Source organism: Leucopleurus acutus, assembly GCF_964270905.1.
Source record: "Leucopleurus acutus genome assembly, chromosome: 10".
Lineage (NCBI taxonomy): Eukaryota > Metazoa > Chordata > Mammalia > Artiodactyla > Delphinidae > Leucopleurus > Leucopleurus acutus.
This window is the reverse complement of record NC_139153.1, coordinates 49,269,979-49,289,567: the sequence shown is the minus strand read 5'-3', so window position 1 is coordinate 49,289,567 and position 19,589 is coordinate 49,269,979. Positions and strand designations below refer to the sequence as shown.

The 19,589-nt window shown below is 36.3% G+C and overlaps 1 protein-coding gene across 4 annotated transcripts in view; it reads left to right on the top strand.

Annotated features, from left to right (window-relative positions):
- The window catches only part of GOLGA4 (golgin A4), a 105,917-nt gene that overhangs the window by 45,291 nt on the left and 41,037 nt on the right, over window positions 1-19,589 (top strand). For 3 of the 4 annotated variants that reach the window (XM_082848452.1, XM_082848450.1, XM_082848449.1), the window contains 6 exons: window positions 2,246-2,344; window positions 2,947-3,076; window positions 4,764-4,951; window positions 5,240-5,323; window positions 7,534-7,681; window positions 17,997-18,175. In XM_082848452.1, the coding sequence (XP_082704578.1) occupies window positions 2,246-2,344; window positions 2,947-3,076; window positions 4,764-4,951; window positions 5,240-5,323; window positions 7,534-7,681; window positions 17,997-18,175 (828 nt within the window). The remainder of the gene's footprint in view (window positions 1-2,245; window positions 2,345-2,946; window positions 3,077-4,763; window positions 4,952-5,239; window positions 5,324-7,533; window positions 7,682-17,996; window positions 18,176-19,589) is intronic. The other variant, XM_082848451.1, reaches the window with a different exon arrangement.

Below are 19,589 nucleotides of genomic sequence, written 5' to 3'. Positions count from 1 at the left end.
CAAGAGGGTTCCCTTTTCTTCACACCCTAGATTTGTTCTTAGTGACCCCAAGGGTCTAATCAGAACTTCCTGAAAGTGGAAGGTAACCCCAGATACTAGGGTCTAGTTCTGGAGCTAGTGAGATCTCTATCATGGTGGTGTTGGACAGCTGGCTAGCCAGCCTGTGGGCTGTAGTCAGGATATAAGTTGACAGTTCTTAAGTTCCTTTATAACTGTGGTCTTTATTGTTTATGGAGTACTTATTGGTTGAATAGTCTAATGTAGCAGGAGGAGGGATAAGGGGACATGATTAAAAGATGTTTCTGGGGAATTCCCTGGTGGTCTAGTGGTTAGGATTCAGTGCTCTCACTGCCATGGCCTGGGTTGAATTCCTGGTTGGGGAACTGAGGTCCTGCAAGTCATGAGGCAAGGCCAAAAATAAAAGATGCTTTTGTTGTATCCAAGGACTTCTTACCCTAAGATGAGGAGATGAAAACGTTCAAAACCTGAAAATCATAATATAAATTGAGAAGTTTTTGTGGGCTGGTAGGGATGCCATGTAACAGAGTCTAGTATGGTAGAATGTAGAAAATTATTTGGAAGAAATGAATTGTAAAGAAAGTAAAGGACTGCATTGCTATTAAGGAGATGTGCAACTGGTCCTTACTAAAGAATTGGCCTGTGCAGAGTCATGGGTGGGGGAACAGTGCTTTCCAGACTTTTGGATTTCAGGGACTGAGAAATTAATTACCTTCCAGTTCCTTCCAGAAATGGGGGAAAGGAGACTTGTCATAAGGCTACTTTTATTTTTTTCAAGTGAGGACATTGAGAAAAAGAACCAGATTCTTTTATTGTCATTATTTCATACAAGAAAGTTTTTTTTTTAATAATAAAAAAAAGTTAGGAAGGACACAGTCTCAGAATAAAGTACAGTTGTTCAGATGAAAGAAATTTGGATCTAAGAAAAACATGTCTTGATCTGAAGGCCAGCATTTGGAGACTCCTACTGCTGGGGGAGGTCAAGCCAGGAGTCTGTAGTGAGAGGAATAGTAAATGTGCTGAGATCTTGGGGCCATGTGGGTGTGGGGAAGAGTAGAGGACAGTTAGTACCTCAGTGTTTTGAGAATTAGTAAGTTTGAAACAATTCAAGAAGGCATTGCTTATAAGTCCTTGAAAGTAGTGTTTGAGGAAAGATTTCTAGCAACTGTGTGAGGGATGGATTAAATCAGAGGTAGACTTGAGGTAAGAATTCTCTCTAGAAGGCTACTAAAGGAAATTAATCATCAAAATTATTAGAGATTGGGATTATGGTTTTGGATGTGGAAAAAGGACCTAAACATTGTAGAGAAAGTAATGAAAGAATTTGGTTATATGCAGAGGTCAACAAAAGATAAGTAAAATGTGACTTTGAATATTTTGAGCTTAGAGAATTAGAAAAGTAGGAATCCCAGAAAAATTGTGGGGTTTTGATGGGATATCCACTATGTTCCAGGTGTTATTCTGCAACATTCTAATGGAGCAAGTGTAAGGGAGAAGCCCTGAGGACACAGAACTGAGCCCAGAGGGATAATTGCCAAGAGAATCAGTGAAGGGCACAGTGGAAACTCTGAGAGACAGGAATATAGGTAGGCGCCCTGAAGCCGCAGAAAGCAGGTACCTCAGTTGAGGAGGTGATTATTAGTGACTGGTATAGTGGAGAGGTAAAGACCATTGGATTTAGTTAGGGAGGCTCATTAATGACTTAAGGAAAGCAGCATGTAAGGAAGTTGAAATTTCACTGTTTGGTGATCAACTAGGTCAGCCTTTTCATTTGAGGAGGCCTCTGATTTTGACTATTGATCACTTTCATGTATTGGGAGGAGGAAGGTTCTATTGATTATCTATTTAGTATATAACAATTCAGTTTTAGATCAAGTGAATATAAGATAGCACAAACAGTAAGATGTCTTAAAGTAGGATAAAATTTTACCTTCATCTTAAGTAACTAATTTTTTTAATCCTCTTTACATAATTATCAATTCAGCAGTGATTACAGATCTATAAGTATACTTTTGCTTCTTGGATTTTCATATTCTTTAAGGAACAGAATTATTTGTTGGGGTAAGTACTAATGTTTTAAATGCTGATTATTCTTTAATTATTGTTGCTGATAACTTACCTTAATAGTAATGCAAATCTGGATTGATCAGTTTTTAAACTTTGAAAATTTCAGGTTTGTATTTTTTGTTATATACTGAAAACTGCTTATGAGTCCTTTACATTTTAGGAGCTCCAAATGGACCAGCAAGCAAAAAAACATCTCCAAGAGGAGTTCGATGCATCTTTAGAGGAAAAAGATCAGTATATCAGTGTCCTTCAGACTCAGGTAAAAAAAGAAGTGTGGAATTTTTGGATAAAGAAAAATAAAAGGGTTTTGATGGGATATCTGATAGGTTCCAGATGTTTAAAAAATGGACTTTTAAAAAATTTATTTGGCTGCATCGAGTCTTAGTTGCGGCGTGCAGGATCTTCATTGCAGCACGCAGGATCTTTCGTTGTGACGTGCGAGCTTCTCTCTAGTTGCGCTCGTTGGCTCCAGAGCTTGTGGGCTTAGTTGCCCTGCGGCACGTGGGATCTTAGTTCCCTTACCAGGGATCGAACCCGCATCCCCTGCATTAGAAGGCAGATTCTTAACCACTGGACCACCAGGGAAGTCACAAAATGGCTGATTTTTAAAACTCTTTGCTTTTCCTCAATTAATTTTAAGGATAATTTTTGATTTATTGTATTTTCTGGCTAAGGTATCATTGAAAATAGCAAATATCAAAATCAGCAGCATTGGGAGTAAATTTTTTATTTTGATTTCCCCCCCTCCTCCATTATAGCAAAAAGGGTATCTTTTACTCTATTCCTTCTCTGTTTCAAGGAAAGCACTACTGCCAAAGTTTCCCTTGGTTTTTTTCTGATGAAGGACATTTTTTTTTTTAGGTTTCTTTGCTGAAACAGCGGTTACGAAATGGCCCGATGAATGCTGATTTACCAAAACCACTCTCGCAGATGGAACCAGAGGCTGAAGGTGTCACTAAAGAGAATACAGATGGTGATGTAGAGCCAGTAGGTAAGCTTCAGCTTGTCAGAAGGTAGGTTAAAAACTAGAGGAGGGGGTTTTCCCTGGTGGCGCAGTGGTTGAGAGTCCGCCTGCCGAGGCAGGGGATGCGGGTTCGTGCCCCGGTCCGGGAAGATCCCACATGCCGCGGAGCGGCTGGGCCCGTGAGCCATGGCCGCTGAGCCTGCGCGTCTGGAGCCTGTGCTCCGCAACGGGAGAGGCCACGGCAGTGAGAGGCCCGCATACCGCAAAAAAAAAAAAAAACTAGAGGAGGATGGTGAGAGATTCTAGGGCAGGAAGTAGTAGACATGGACTGAGGTAGAACTAAAATGTCCCTGACCCTAATATTTCCAGAAAGATTCAACTGAGTCAATTTTAAAGATCTTATTGACTTAATTAGACCATTCATGAATCAGGCAGTACCCCTTCTAGCAGATAGAAAAGAGCTCCTGGGAGCTGTACAAAATGAAAGACTTTCATAAACAGAAGGGAGTGGGACAAGGAAGTTATAGTAGCAAAAAGTAGATTGGTTGTGACAAGGTCCCTTTCCTTTAGGGGATGCAGGGGTCTGTCAGGCATGTGACCTCCCTAGTGTTGACCAGGTGATTTCTGATGCACTGGTTTCAGATTCCATTTCTGGGAGAGGCTGAAACTGTAATTAAGTCTCCGTTTGGTGATGGGAGGCTTAGCTTAAGCCTCCATTTTGGACCTGTTTTTAGCAGATGCAAGAGTTTTGATGTTTTTTTGGGCTCTTTGTTTATTGTTTTCCAGGAGAAAGTGAGTAATTGTTTTGACACTTGAAAGTTTGTGAGTAGCACCACATTTTCATTGTAATTGAAATTCATTATATTATACTGTTTTACTGATAGCAGTAGCTAGATTTCATAGAAAAATGTTAAGTCTGTTCAAGATTAAGGACTATACTCTTTGTCATTATTTGTCTCTTTTAGTTTTTAAGTATTATTGCTTACGTATTTCTACAATCAAAGATGCCAATATTTGCCCTGTTATTTGCTTTGTAATTGTAAAAGAAGGAATAATTAAATTATGTTTTAAAATCCAATTGTAGCCCCCTTTGAGGCTTTATGGTACCTATTTAGTAAACTTCCCATTTTTTATTTACTAGCTTTATCACAAAGAGATTTGTGATAAACTTTTGGTCCAGCCAGTGCTGGAGTAAGGTGCTGAGCAGCCATTTATCTGAGCAACCAACCTGTAAGGGCTCCTGAAACACCCCTGGGCTATGTCATAAATGTAAGGAGATGGAGAAAGCTGTACTTGCCAGAACTCCTCTCTGGATGAGATTAGAATGCTTTGGAAGGAATACGTTAGTGATCCTTTGGGGATTGGCGCTAAGAAATGGGAGGCACTTGTAAAGAGCAAAAGAGGTCATCAAACTGTCTTTGAAGGAGGGTGGATTCAGTTAACATTAGTTAACTCTTGAGTGCTGTGTGCCATTTGGGTTGGGGTTGAACCACAGAAGAAGAGGTGAATGTACTACGTAGCTTCTTCAGCTGCAGATCACACAAATAGTGGCAGAGTAGAGGTTTGGAAGGGCACCCCTCTCTTCTCAGTCTGGCTCAGAGTATAACAGAGTGTTGGAATGAGAATACAGTCCTGTGCACTAACAGAGTAGCTGTTCCCAGGGAGCCCTTAGATTCCTCACTGACTGCCCCTGCTTATGCTGCTTTATTAATAGTGGGAGATGGAGCTTCTGCTAAAACACTGGAAATACTTCAGCAAAGGGTTAAGCGTCAAGAGAATCTACTGCAGCGCTGTAAGGAAACCATTCGGTCGCATAAGGAACAATGTATGCTGTTAACCAGTGAAAAAGAAGCCCTGCAAGAACAACTAGATGAAAGACTTCAAGAACTAGAAAAGATGAAGGTAAAAGAGAAAATGATTGTGGTTTAACGCAGCCCTGTGATGCTAGATCCACAGGCCCCAGCGTGGCCTGCACTTCCTCTGGAAAGCCTTCCCCGTTCCTCCGTAGACAGCATGGAAAGGGCCCCTGAGTGCCCTGGGCTTCATAGCATTTACCATCCTTTTGACACATCCTGTGTTCTCTTCTCCTATTAGACTTGTAGGAGTATTCAAATTAGAGAAAATGTTTAGAGTTCTCATATGAGGAGAAGCTTTATTAGAGATGGAAATGAATTTTTAAAATTTTTTTAGGAGCTTCATATGGCTGAGAAGACTAAACTTATCACTCAGTTGCGTGATGCAAAGAACTTAATTGAACAGCTTGAACAAGATAAGGTAAAACAACAAAACTTATGATACTAAAATTTGTCAAGGGGCACCCCAGTTCATTTTTGGAAGCAATTGGAAGCATGCAGACTTCTGCTTTCCAAAATTATTACAGCTGCTTCCATGAAAAATCTTTTTGTTTTAACTTCTAGATTTATATAACCATTAGCATTAGTTTTGTATCATGTGAAGCTGAATCTGTGATTTCTTGATCCCAGTCAGCATTTTGATTTATAGATTAGAATACTGTTGCAAAAGAAATTTGTTTACAGAACATAACTACTTTTTAGAGAAAAGTTAAATTATTTACAGTTAAGGCATTACTAAATGTGAATGATATAAGTATTGTCTTTCAGATATGATGGAAACAGATTAATCTCACAGATAAATTGCCTAAAAAGTAAAGAAATGGTAATGTATATGTTAGCATAAACAGAAATTTCTTCAAATAAACTTTAGAATGTATAGGTGAGATTGGCAGTTTAGAGTTGGAACAGCAACTTTAGCTACGGCAGCAAAGACAGCTAAAAAATTCATGGGCAAAACAGTTTTGACCAAAGCCTTTCAGCACCGGGTTCTTGGGTCCTTTTTTTAAAAGTAGCTTCCAGTTAGTTCCACATCATCCACCGTGTTCTTTAATATGGTACTTTATAGCTGCAGTATTTTAAGTGGCCATGTAATTAAGAACATGTTAGAGCTGTTCTGCTATTGAAATGTATTGGCAGTTTTTTCATCCTATTCATTTTGCTGGATTCTATTCCATAAACTTCATGAAGGCCCTCTTTAAAAAAAAAAAACAAAAAAACTTTTTATTATGAAAAACTTAAAACATTTACAAAAGTATAAAGATTAATAAAAGGAATTCCTGTGAACCCATCACCCAACTTCAGCAGTTAACATCTCCTGGCTAATTTTGTTTCATCTGTACATTCCCAGCCCCCAGTACCCTCATCCCAGGATTGTTTTAGAGCAAATCTAAGAAATCTTATTTCTTCTATAAGTATTTTAATGGATATTTAAAATAAAGGTCTTTTTTTAATGAAAATATAACCACATTATCATGATCACATCTAAAAATTTAATAGCAATTCCTTAGTACAGTCAACTACCTAGACAGTTTCAGATTTTCCCTTTTGTCCCATACATTTCTTTTCCATTTTTATGAATCAGGATCCAAATGAGGTTCTTTCATTACAGTCGGTTGATGTGACTCTTAAGACTTCTTTTAATCTATAGATTCCACCTCTCTCTCTCTCTCTCTCTCTCTCTCTCTCTCTTTTCCATTGTGCTTTGGTTTTTGAAGAAACTGAAGGCCCACAATTTTCTTTTGGAATTTTGTATAATAATGCCCCACTTACCTGGTTTTTAATCTGTTCATTAATATTAGCCATCTGGAAGAGTCATACCCTAAAGCAAGGGTTGACAAACCCTGGAAGTAAGGTAATGCTCTGCTTAATATAAAATAGCTGTCACAGAGTCTTACGTTTCAAGAGACAAGTTGAACCACCCATTTTTTGTTAGTTGCAAGTGACTGATTTAATATATACTATTTGATTATATTTTCCCCCTAGCGACCTTCATTTCTTGTGTAGATTATCCAGAGAGTGGGAAGACAGTAGCAATTAGCAAATTGGAGGAATGCCTCACTGACAGTAATAAGGAGTGGTGTTGGGACCAGAGACTGTCACAAGAGGAAAGAGAAAAACCAGGTAGCTCTGTACTGCAGTCTTGGTCCATCCAGTGTGGCAGCAGTAACCTTATACTCTCAGCAGCCTCTGGGACTTTCCCCATGTTACAGCGCAGTTCAATAATAGTAGTTCATGATTGGTTCTGAGCCAAGTACTAAAGGTCATATTTTGTTGAATATAAACTGTTTACTAAGATAGGGAAAATTATAGTAAACATTTATAGAAAGATTATAAAATAAATCTTTTAACTAAAATGTGTTGTTAATAATTAAAATATTAAAGTTATTATTAAAATAATTTTTTATATTAAGAATACCCTGATATGCCAGGTAACTGAAGTTATTGTAGTATATAGTGTAGTATATACACAGGACACAGACTAAATACTAAATAAACTAAATACTAAAATAATTCGTATGCTGTACTTAGTAAGAGACATTATGTTTTCTGCCCTTTAAAGTAAGTTTGATATGTGCTATTGATAATGCAGTTTTGTTACGCAAACACTTTAGAGTCTGCACTTCTGTTTAGGGGATGGTAATAGCAGAGACAAAACGTCAGATGCATGAAACCCTGGAAATCAAAGAAGAAGAAATTGCCCAACTTCGTAGTCACATCAAGCAGATGACTAGCCAGGGAGAGGAATTACGGGAACAGAAAGAAAAATCTGAAAGAGCTGGTAAGAACTCAGGGGTTATTTGTTTTATGTTAGAAATCAAAAATCATGTAAAGTGCTTGACCAGCCAACATTTAGAAAAATTAGTTAAATATGGATAAAAATGTTTAACTGTAGAGACTCTTTAAAGACACTGTGGACTGTTCCTCGGAAGAGGCAGGGGTTGGTAAATTATGGCCTATGGGTAAAATGCAGCCCATGCCTGGCCTGTTTATGTATAGCCCTGCAAAGCCTGAAGTATTTATTATTTGGCCTCTTATAGAAAATGTTTGCTGACCACTGCCTTAGACTATCAAAATTCAGGTTTACAACTTTGAAACTCCCCAAGTAGGCACAGCATGGTACATATTAAATAACTGCTACCTTTTGGATGCTCTAGGGTAAATAAAAAGTATAAGATGTAGTCTGCTTTTTAAGAGACTGATGGAATAATTCAGTGTTATACGTAACTGCATTATGTTTTGACCCAATAAATGCTAGACTGTAAAGTGTAGAGACCAGTATTCAGCAAGGTATGATACTGAATAATGCTCGGAAAGAAAGTAGAGATGCTAGAAAGAGGAGAGAGCAGGGTGAACTGGTGCCTTCAGGTTAGTGAGGATGTGAGTTGACTTGGGCCTCAGATAATGAATAGAATGGGCCTAAACAGAGAGATGGGGGCAGCACATATTTCACATTTAAGATCATAAACGGGCCCAGTGACCATAGGGGGGGTGTGTGTCAACTGGAAACCATTCTTGCTGAAGTGGGAAATGAAGTTGGATTGTGAAGGAACTGACTGTTAAAGTCTGTAAAAGTGAGTAGCTGAGTTTAGACTTTGGTAAACAAGGAAACCAGTAATAGGAAAGCATAATGTGATGGAAACCAGTGTTGTAGGTGGAAAAGAAATGAAGTGGAAAGTCAAACTTAAAAGCAAGGGTAGAAGTCCAGGCTTTGGGAACTGAGAGCTTTGGCCACCTTGACTAGGATGGTGGGTCTGGGAAGGAGAGGAAGAGTCAAATTTGCAGAATTTGGTATCCAGTTAACTTGGAGGGGCAGAAGAAAAGTAGGAGTCCAAGATGACGCCAGAGTTTTAAGATTAGGAGGCCGAATGAATCAGGTGAAGTCAGAATAGGAAGTCTAAATGGGGACACTGAGGAATAGAACGAAATGGTGAATTTGCTTAGATTCTTTGAATTTGGGCCTATCATGAGGTTTCCAGATGGAATTGACCTGTAGGAATTTGGAAATTAAAAATCGGAGCATCTTTTAGGAGTCGTTAGCCTAAGGTTGAAGCCTATGGTTCGATCTGTAGAAGAGGCTGATTTCTCTGAAAGATTGTTTTACTGGTAGTAGAAGCGGTGGTAGCCTTAGCGGCTGCTGCTGCTAATAGCCAGACTTACTTTATGCAAGGCTCTGTCATCAATGCTTTGCTCGTATACACTTGTGTATGTATTTGTATTTAATCCTCAAAATTTCTATGACTTGGGTATTACTATTATCCTCATTTCACAAATAAGAAAGGAGACAAGAAAACCTAGGAACATAGAAGCTAAGTAACTTGCTTACATTCACCCACAGAGAGTAAATGTATAGTCAGGATTTGAATCCGGGCATTTTGAATCCAGAGCCTATGCTCTTAACACAGAGATATTGAGTTTGGCAAAGAGACATAAATGAAAACAAAAAAAGTAACCTGAGAAGTCATAGGAATTGCGGTTACTTATGCTTCTGGGGGAATATAGGAGGCATTTCCAAAAGTGGGGGAGGTAGGATGAAGATTTTTTTAAATGTCTTTTAATTTGCATGAGGATTTGATTCCCAGGATGCAGTTTCAGAAATGATTTTAGAAACCAGATTGTAAGGTTTAAGGAAAGGAATGGGTCTGGATGAGAGAGGCAGTTGGTTGTGCTCATAAATATCTCCTCATCTCCTTATAGTTGTTTTATTGACAGGTGGCTGGGAAATTTAGAAAAACCTAAGATTTCCCTTCAGAGAGCATTAATGGGTAGAATCTCTCAGATTATAATCTCTAAAGACTTTGCTGAAGCAGCTGGAGACTCTTGAGACGCTGTTAAACAGGTTTGCTTTCCGTGAGCAGAAAACCTAATGCAGAGTCTCAGCTTCTCATGTCAAGCCTTTTCATTTTTAGGACTGCTTTTGTTGACTCTTGTAGCCAGCTGAGAGAAAATAATGCCGGTCAGGGATTACATTTCCTTTTAAAACTGAGATGCATCTTGTGAGAAGGTAGAAACCCATGGATAACAAGTAAAAAGGGGCACATGATGAAAAGGCAGACAAAATATACAGTTAATTCATATGTAGGATAAAAGTTCCCAGGCTGCTGTTCCAGTCAACTCTTTTGTAATACAGCCTTCCTTCTCTTGCTTCTCCAAGCACAGATGTATTTTGTCTTTATTTATTTATTTCTACAATTGAGGTATAGTTGATGTACAATATTACATAAGTTTCAGGTGTACAACATAGTGATTCACAATTTTTAAAGGTTATACTCCATTTATAGTTATTACAAAACATTGGCTGTATTTTTTGTGCTGTACAATATATCTTTGTACCGTATTTATTTTATGCGTGGTAGATTGTACCTCTTATGTATTTTGTCTTTAAATGTGATTTTCATAAAACTATATTTTTGTAATATTTCATAGCCTATAAGTTGAGAAACTTATCTGTTAATAATACTGTCAAAATATTTAAAGTTAATAAATACTTAAAGAGAGAATTAAGATTTACAGTTATTTAATAGATATATTTATTTTGGAAAGTCTTTGGATAACACAGTTATGAGTGCTTTTATAGATATTTTCAAAATTATATTTGTAGTCATAATTATTGAGGTTTATGACAGAAAGTTGTAACAGACTGATTCCATATTGAAGATGTTGCCCTTTAAATCTATAATGAAAGTTAGTTTTGTGCATCAACTGAATTTCATCTAATGGCTTTAGTTGAGTCTGAACAGAATTGTTCTAATATAATGTGATTCTTAGTTCAAATATAAAATGCATTTGCCAATTGACAGAAAAGTCCCAATTTGGTACAAAAGTGAGAAAAGGTCTTTGTAAAGGAAATAGAGTTTTCATAAATTTTTATAAACATCATTTGGCTCTTGGAGAATTCAATTGCTCTGTTAAATGTTTCTTTCTCTTTCTTAGATTTAAAATTCAAAGGCTAAAAAACACCTAAGAGCTGGCCATGTGAAGGAAACACTGACATTAAAGTTTGTGGTTGTTAAGGTTTTTAGAAGTAAATGTGTCTACATAAAATAATTATCAAAGGATCTGAACTCTCCTAATGCATTTTTGATTGTAAAAAATTTAACTCATATATTTAGCAGTTCTTGACATGTGGATATTAGTAGACAAATGGCTACTTTTGGGGGCTCACTTATTCTGGAGATCAAAATGTGGCTCAAATACATTCCTCACTACTTTTCTTAGAAAACAGTCTATTGCACTGCTTCTCATAGTTTTTCTAGACAAACTGTGATGATTCTCATATGTTGGAGGACAAAGGAAATCTGAGTGTCTCTGATTTTAAAAAGAATAATACTGTCATAAAATACCAAGACTATGGGAATATGGTAACCTGCCTACTTGATGCTGTATCAGCTTGTAGTACTTATTCTGCTCTACAGTGGAACTGGTAGGCATGTTTTCTGAAGTACAATACTATAGCACTTTTGTTAAAATTATTTCAGTGAATAAAGAAAACCAAAAATAAATATATTTGTTACAACCATTTTACTACAACTGTTGATAGTATTCCTTTCTAGGTGTTACTTAAAAACAGATGGTCATATCTTCAAGTAACCAGATTTTAAATTTGGAGAATTCTGGTGATTCAGCTTAAGTATGTGATGGTACTTTTTTAGGTACTAGGTACTATTACTAATTGTCTAGAATATTACCTCTTCAATGCAGCACCGGTGCAGAATGTTAATGCTGCTAAAGTTCACGCTAGATCTTGGGTATTCTTTGTGTGCATGTGTGTGTATGTTTTACCTAGGATAGGAGGTAGAGTAGCTGGCTAATCATTAATGTAGTGTATTACCCAAAAATTGGAAAATAGAGAAAATGAAAGCACGTTGCTGTTGTTTCAATACACTTCCAGTTTTTTCTCAATCCTTATTTTATACGATTGTAATCATAATTGTCCATATAATTTTGTATGCTCCTTTTTCTTTATTTAGCATTATATTAGGAGTAGTTTTACATGTTGCTAAAGTACTAACATTTTAATGGCTTTGTCAGAATGCATGTACATCATTAACCATCTCCCTGTTGATCAGCACCTAGATTATTTTCTACTTTCACTATTCTGAATAATACTGTAACAACTTTGTAATACAGCTTATTCCATCCTTGAATTTTTTCTTGGATAAAGTCTTCCCCATAGACTTTTAGTCTTTTTTGTTAATTACCTTTAAGAGATTTAAATATAGCCATTACAAAAAAGAACCCGTATCATAGTATTAACACCCCGTCCTTAAAATGTTCTTGCCTACAACTGTGCAAAATGAATAAAATATTCTGCTCAGATTAGGAAAGTTTCCAGAGCGCACTGACTTTTGTAAAACCTGTTTCCGTTTCATGTACCCTGTCTTTGCTGAAGTTCTGTGTTTTATGATTGTCTGCATTTTAAAATGTAGAGTAACTCACAACATTCTTTGCTTTTTTATTGTCATGTTGTGTTTGTGCAGGAAATAAGTTTCTTTTTCATTTGTATAGTATAAACCTGATATACCAAAGACATTCAGTGGAACATTTATTTGAAGGACCCTTTAAGATAGAGTTTATTTTTAAATAATGTATAAGATTTATGCATATTTGTATAACACAAAAATCACATGTGTATTTAAGTGCTTTGTTAGTTGTTGGTAATTTATGTAACAGAGTTTTCTTGGAGTCTTAAGTCTCACAAAACATCTTATTTTTGTGCATCCACACATGCCAATAAGTGAATCATGGTGCCTTTCCCAAGCCTTGTATGAACAGGACTGGGGTAAGGGCTGTTTTTTCTTATCATGGGTACTTTGAATAAGCTTTACAAAGAAAATTCCATGTTTCTCAGGCAAAAGAGTATGAATTAAAGTTGAATTTAAGTATGCCATGTTAGGTGAGTAGTATGTACACATTTTGGCACTGAATGAACACCTGATGGAAAATTTTATTATTTTAAATGGAATTAGATTTTAATTTAATATAAGTTTTTTATTTCATAGTCATATATTTGTAGGTGCTTGATACATTTCTACAATAGTAGCTGTACATACATACCTTTAGAAAGTCATTATCAGCCTGCACTTATTTATGTCCCTGGCAATGTCACTGTTACTGGAAAGCACCAGCAACTAGAGGAACACATTTCTTTGCTACAGAATCATATTTTCCATTTAATTAAATTTACTTAGCTTTAGCCTAATATTTTTCAAGATCATCCTGATGTTTTCAAAGTATTTGATAGTAAATTTGCATGGTTAATGTAAGGAGTGCATGAAATTTGGATAGATCTGTAAAAATTTTAAAGGTCAAAGCATAGTTAATCCTTAGAGTGAATCCTGTTATGTATTTTGGGAAGTGGCTTGAAAAGTAGATTTCCATTGCACATGTGATATTTAATTTCTGAAGGCCCCAACTATTAAATTTCTGAAGGCCCCAAGTATTGCAATATCTGGTTTATGCCACTAGGTGGTAGCATTATTTTATTTTCATTTATGTAAACTCTAGACCAGTGGTTTTCAAACTTTTTAATCACAGGGATCTCCTTACACTCTTAAAGCTTACTGAGGTTTCCAAAGAGTATTTGTTTGTGTGGGTTATATGGATTGATATTTATTATGTTAGAAATTAAAACTAAGAAATTTTTTAAAAGTTCATTTTAAAATAACAATTATAAACCTATTACATGTAAGTATTGAATACTTTTATGAAAATTACCCATATTTCCCAAAACACAATTTAGTGTGAAGAATGGCATTGCTTTACATTTTTGCTTATCTTATTGTTTGGCTTAATAGAAGATAGCTGTATTTTCATGCCTGTTTCTACATTCAATCTGTTGTGATAGGGTCACAGAAAGGGTCTCATGACCCTAGGATTTGTGGACCACACTTTGAAAACTGCTGCTCTAGACTTTTGCTTTTATTCACAAAAGACACTTGATGATTGGATGGGAATTCTGATAAATCTTTGTGTTGTTTTTTTCTGTTAATTTGCATTTCATTCATTTCATAGTACTAGCTGTGTTTTTTTGGTTTTATATCACATGCATTTTAGCAGCTTTTTTGCTGGGATAAAGAAATAAGCACTGGCTTACTTATTCATTCTTGATGTTATTAATCAGCTTCTTAGTTAATCTAGAGGTGGCAGCCTTTCCACATTTCTGCCTCTTTGCTTCTTCCCTGCAGGGGGAGTAGAGTGGGTCTTGTTATTTTTACAGTAAAGTGTCCCCTGGGACAGTGCAACAAAACAGTAATGCTGCCTAGAATCTCAGAATTCCGGCATTTGTTATTTATTATGATTGGTTAGGACATCGAGGATGAGGAGGGGGAAAGACAGTGAAGTGGCAAAAGCAAATTCTTCCTAGCTTAGCCCGAGGATTAGTTCTTTTATACACCTCACCCCCCCCCCCCCGCCTGCCTTATTACTTCAACTGTCTTTTTGTGAAATATTTTCTTTATATCACCCAATGCCTAACATATGCTTGGCAGATGTCAAACATCTAATAAATATATGATGAATGAATGGTTGGATTATTGAGCTGTAGATTGCCAACCTTTCTCATGTAACTCATATAGTGAGCATTTGTCCATTTTCATAATTCCCATGGATGTGAGTAAACCTCATCTGAAGGGGAAAGTGATGAGCCAGCAATAAAAGGTCTGCCCTGTGTTTTTTCTTAACTGATAGAGGACCATTCTTAAGGTACATTCAATTTTTTCTAGAAATATTTTCAAAGTTTTTTTTTTTTTTAAAGCAAAAATTGCCTGAGATACATTGAATTTTGCTTTGGAAGAACACAACGTGTTCTTGCAACATTTGGCGGCAGTTCGTGCTTAGCCTTCCTGTTGGTGTGTGCTGTGACCATGGTTTCTCTGTGCACTCTTGCATGTTGGCAGAAGACTTGTCAGCTGGGGCTGATGCACGCTTTCTTTCTCCCCACTCACTTATCCTGTGTTGGTAATTGGAAGACAAATTATGTAGACATTCAGAACATACTTCTTTAGTACTCAACATTAAAATCCTAGCATAGTTTCATTTTGGAAAGAGTGGGGAATTCACTTGAGAATATTATAGGCTAAGGACACCACTTTACTATGTCTAGTGGTTGCAAGATCAGAAGGTGAGATGTTTCTGGTTAGTAAGTAAGCTCTCAGTATATCCTCCTTCAACATTGAAATGGAACTCGTTGGATGCAGACTTCCTATAAGGAAGTGGCTTCATTTGTGGTAGAGTGTAGAGTGGGTTTGAAATAAGTTTTCTGTATGTGGATATAGGAATGTGTTTTATTGCCTCTTTAAAATTTTATTTTATTTTGGGGGGACTTAACATTTTCATAAAGCAAGATGGAGGTGGAAAGCAGTGAGTTTTTGTATGTCTGTCAGAGGTATAATAACATGCTGCATTTTGTTGAGAGTTAGAAGCCATCAGTAATTGATTGGTTCAGAAATTCTGGTTTAGTAAGGTATATTATTGCTCAGCTGAGCTTGATCAATGTCAGCATTCTTGGTTTTAAAAAATAATGCAAGGTAAGGATTGTTCCTTAAATCCTATTTAAGTTGATTTATCATCTGAAGGCAAAGTTGGATGACTCAGTTGTTACATTTGAATGAGGACATCTCAAAGGTGTCTTTTTAGGTATAAAATTATATGGTTCTCTGACAAGGTGGCAGAAGGTAGGAAGAAAGGATTAAATTTAGATGAAAAGAACTTTGGAACCAGATCTGTCCTACCTTAATCATTATATGATGGATAATCAAGTGACTTAAGAAAGCTATTTTGGAGGATTAAACACTAAAATTAGAATATAATATAGGAGAATATACTAAAATTTACTGAGTATGGTTAGAAAAGTTAACTATTGGAAAATTATATCCAAATAGGAACTTTGTGGCATAGATTTTTTTGTTACTTGAGAAAGTGAGAGCACTACATCTATTTTTATACTATATCGGATTCTGGAATTTAAAGAAAACAATGAAAATTCACTTGGTATTGACTGTGTACAGTTTTGTTTTATTTTGCTTAATTGACAAAAGTTTTTCATTTAAAACTGTCTTGCTGCAAGAATATCAAAACTATTTTCAGGTTCTCTAGAGCCTGATTTAAGATATTTCTGTGAAATGCTTAGAAGTGCTAATGTAAGTGCAATCTTACATGCCAAATACTAGCAGTAAGGAAAAGATTGTGATGACATCTAATAAGCATTTTAAAATATCGTCATTCCATTTTTCCATGTTTTTCTTTCCCAGATTTAAACGTTCAGCTCAAACTAAGCAGTAAGCACTCTGCTACAGAATTTCTTTCCCGTAATTGATCAGTTTACTCCATTAGGAAACTAATTTCTTATTCCTACCAAGAGGAGCTTCTTAATGCTCGACACCAGAATTTATAGGAAAAGAATATCTAACTAAAACAAAGAGCATTTCCCTTTAAATACTTCAGTTACCAACATATTTATGTCTAAGGATTATCATCTTGGTGTTTGCAGGCAAATATCAATAAAGTTGGAGTAGGAATCTTTAAAAATAATTTCAGCTAATTAATATGCCTTTGAAATTTAGACCTTATTTGAACTATAGTTTTATACTTTGTGCATATAAAATGAATAAATTGGGTAGATTTTTTTAATATCAAAAACATGGTTGCCAGAGAAGTGTTTTTGTTTTGTTTTTTAACGTAGTGAGCAAGTTGTGTTTCTTGGTTGTTACCAGAATTCAGCCTTTCTCTTGCCTTTTTCTGTACCTACTACAGTTCATCATTAAGAAAATGCTTTAGAATACGTGTTTGCTTCAGGTATGCAATTCCTTTGCCCAAACCACTGTCTGTTAAGTCAAATTGTGGTTAATAAAGGGGCTTTTAAATGAGATATCATAGGTTGAAGTTCCACATTTCTTATACCACTGGGAGTGAAAATACTACACATGTCAATGAACTGTCACCTCTGGATATATGTTTCTTAAAAGGATTAAAACCCATCTTGAAAACTGATGTTTTATTTATAGTTCATCTCTTTGGTAAAGGGAAGTCTGGTGTCTTCTAGTCTGTGAGGACTAAAGGAAATAGTCTAGGATGATAATAGCCGTAGGATTTTCACAGGCTACTGTTCTGTCAGTAGAGAGAGAAAGAAGGGGAGAGAGAGGGAAAGTGTATGTTTGCACACATATACAGTGCACACAAACATATATACACACACATGCATATACACACAAATATATATAAACACACACACATACATATTTTGGTGTAAAGTTACCCAGCTCTTGCACCCATCATACATGACTTTGTTTGATACTAGATGAGCTGTCCTTAAAGATCTTACTACTCTAGCCTAGATGATTGTTTATTAAGGGCCTGAATTCTTACTTATTTCACCCAAGAACTCCCTGCTGGTAGTGCCTTTTTATACATGTTGAATCAGGTAAAGATTTCTTTCTAGTTAACTACACTAATTCGAAACTTACACAGTAGTAGGTTTCATATCAAAATACATTGTTTAAATATGTGATTCAGACAGTAAATATTAAAAAAAAACCCTGCTGTTATCATATGGTTAAGAGGTTTTTAAAAATAAGATTAGTCAAAGAATAATTTTTTCATTCTTAAAAATGTCCTAGTGAGTATATAATAGTATTACCTAATTATTGATAATAATTAGATAATTATTAGATAATTGATAATAATTAGATAATTAGATAAGAACTGCATCACAAACAAAAAAGCAATTGGAATTATATACTACAGAAGTAGGTACAAGTCTTCATTTCTTTGAATTTGCTATCCATAAGGACACTTGTGGGGAGAGTGGGCAATCTTTAGTAATTTAATTTTTTTTCTAATATTTTTTCTAACTTCTGAGCTTAAGTTCATATAAGCAATCTTAAGATCTGAATCCAGAACTCAATGACAAATTGCTTTCAGTGACTGGACATTTCTGTGGCTTTTAACTACTCAAATATCTCTTGGCTTAAAACAGTGATGAGTTTTTTAACCTCTTCTGCTACTGCTGCTCTTAGTTCCCATAAATTGAATGTAAAACACTTTAGCTCAATGATAGTATTTCTTGAGATACTTGTTTTCTGCTGTTTTCATTATAGCTTTTGAGGAACTTGAAAAAGCCTTGAGTACAGCTCAAAAAACAGAAGAAGCACGGAGAAAAATGAAAGCAGAAATGGAGGAGCAAATAAAAGCCATTGAAAAAACAAGTGAGGAGGAGCGTAACAGACTTCAACAAGAATTAGGCCACGTGAAACAGGAAGTTGTTCATGTAATGAAAGTAAGAATAATTCTGGATTGAAATGGGCTACAGCAGTGTTGAAACTTAAGTCTTAGGCTCTTCCTACATCTTTGATAGTAAAGAAGAGTTAATTTGTATTTTGTTTGAGACCTTGATCATTTCGTGATGTTTAGATTATAGGAAAAAAGCACTTTGATAGAGAAATGAATGTGTACCTTTTTGGCTATACTTCCCAGAGATAGTCTCTGCATATAATTTCTCTCTTATGTTTTCTAATCCTCTCTTTAATTAATTAACTAAGTTATTTATTTGGCTACATTGGGTCTTACTTGCAGCACATGGGATCTTCATTGTGGCGTGTGGGATCTTCTGTCGTGGCGCAGACTTTTCTCTAGTTGTGGTGCGCGAGCGCGCAGGCTCAGTAGTCGCGGCACGTGAGCTTAGTTGCCCCGCAGCATATGGGATCTTAGTTCCCTGTCCAGGGATCAAACCCACATCCCCTGCATTGGAAGGTGGATTCTTAACCACTGGACCACCGCGGGAGTCTCTTTATTTATTTATTTTTTAAACACAAAAGATGGCATGTTATTTTTACTGATCTGTATTTTGCTTTTCCACTTAATAATCTGTCTTGGAGGTTGTTCTTTATTATTGAGTTGATAATGATGCCCCATTTGTTTTAAAGACTGCTCAGGACTTCATTGTATGAATAGCTCATAATTTAATCAGTCTTCTGCTGATGGATATTTAGGCTTTCAGTTTTTACTGTTGGAAATTGTGAATATCCTTATCGTATTTGCTCACATCTGTATTCCTTTAGAATAGATTCCTAGAAGTGGAATCTAGGAAAAAATTACCTGTATTTATAATTATTGGATAGTTGCTACAAGCTCAATGGAGGACAGTTTATACTCATGAGCAATGTATTAGAATATGTTCCCCCCCTCACAAAGATGGTATTACCTGAATGTTTTTGTCTTTCCAAGCTAAGTTAAAATAATGACATCATTGCAGTTTTTTTTTTTTAATAAATTATTTATTTATTTATTTTTGGCTGCATTGGGTCTTCATTGCTGCGCGCGGGCTTTTCTCAAGTTGTGTTGAGCAGGGGCTACTCTTCATTGCGGTGCGCGTGGGCTTCTCACTGCAGTGGCTTCTCTTGTTGTGGAGCATGGGCTCTAGGCACGTGGGCTTCAGCACTTGTAGCACGTGGGCTCAGTAGTTGTGGCTCACGGGCTCTAGAGTGCAGGCTCAACAGTTGTGGCGCATGGGCTTAGTTGCTCCGTGGCGTGTGGAATCTTCCCGGACCAGGGCTCGAACCCATGTCCCCTGCATTGGAAGGCGGATTCTTAACCACTGCACCACCAGGGAAGTCCTGTAGTTTTAATATGCCTGTCTCTTACCAGTATGACAAACATGTTTTTGTATGTTTACAGGAATTTATAGTTTTCCT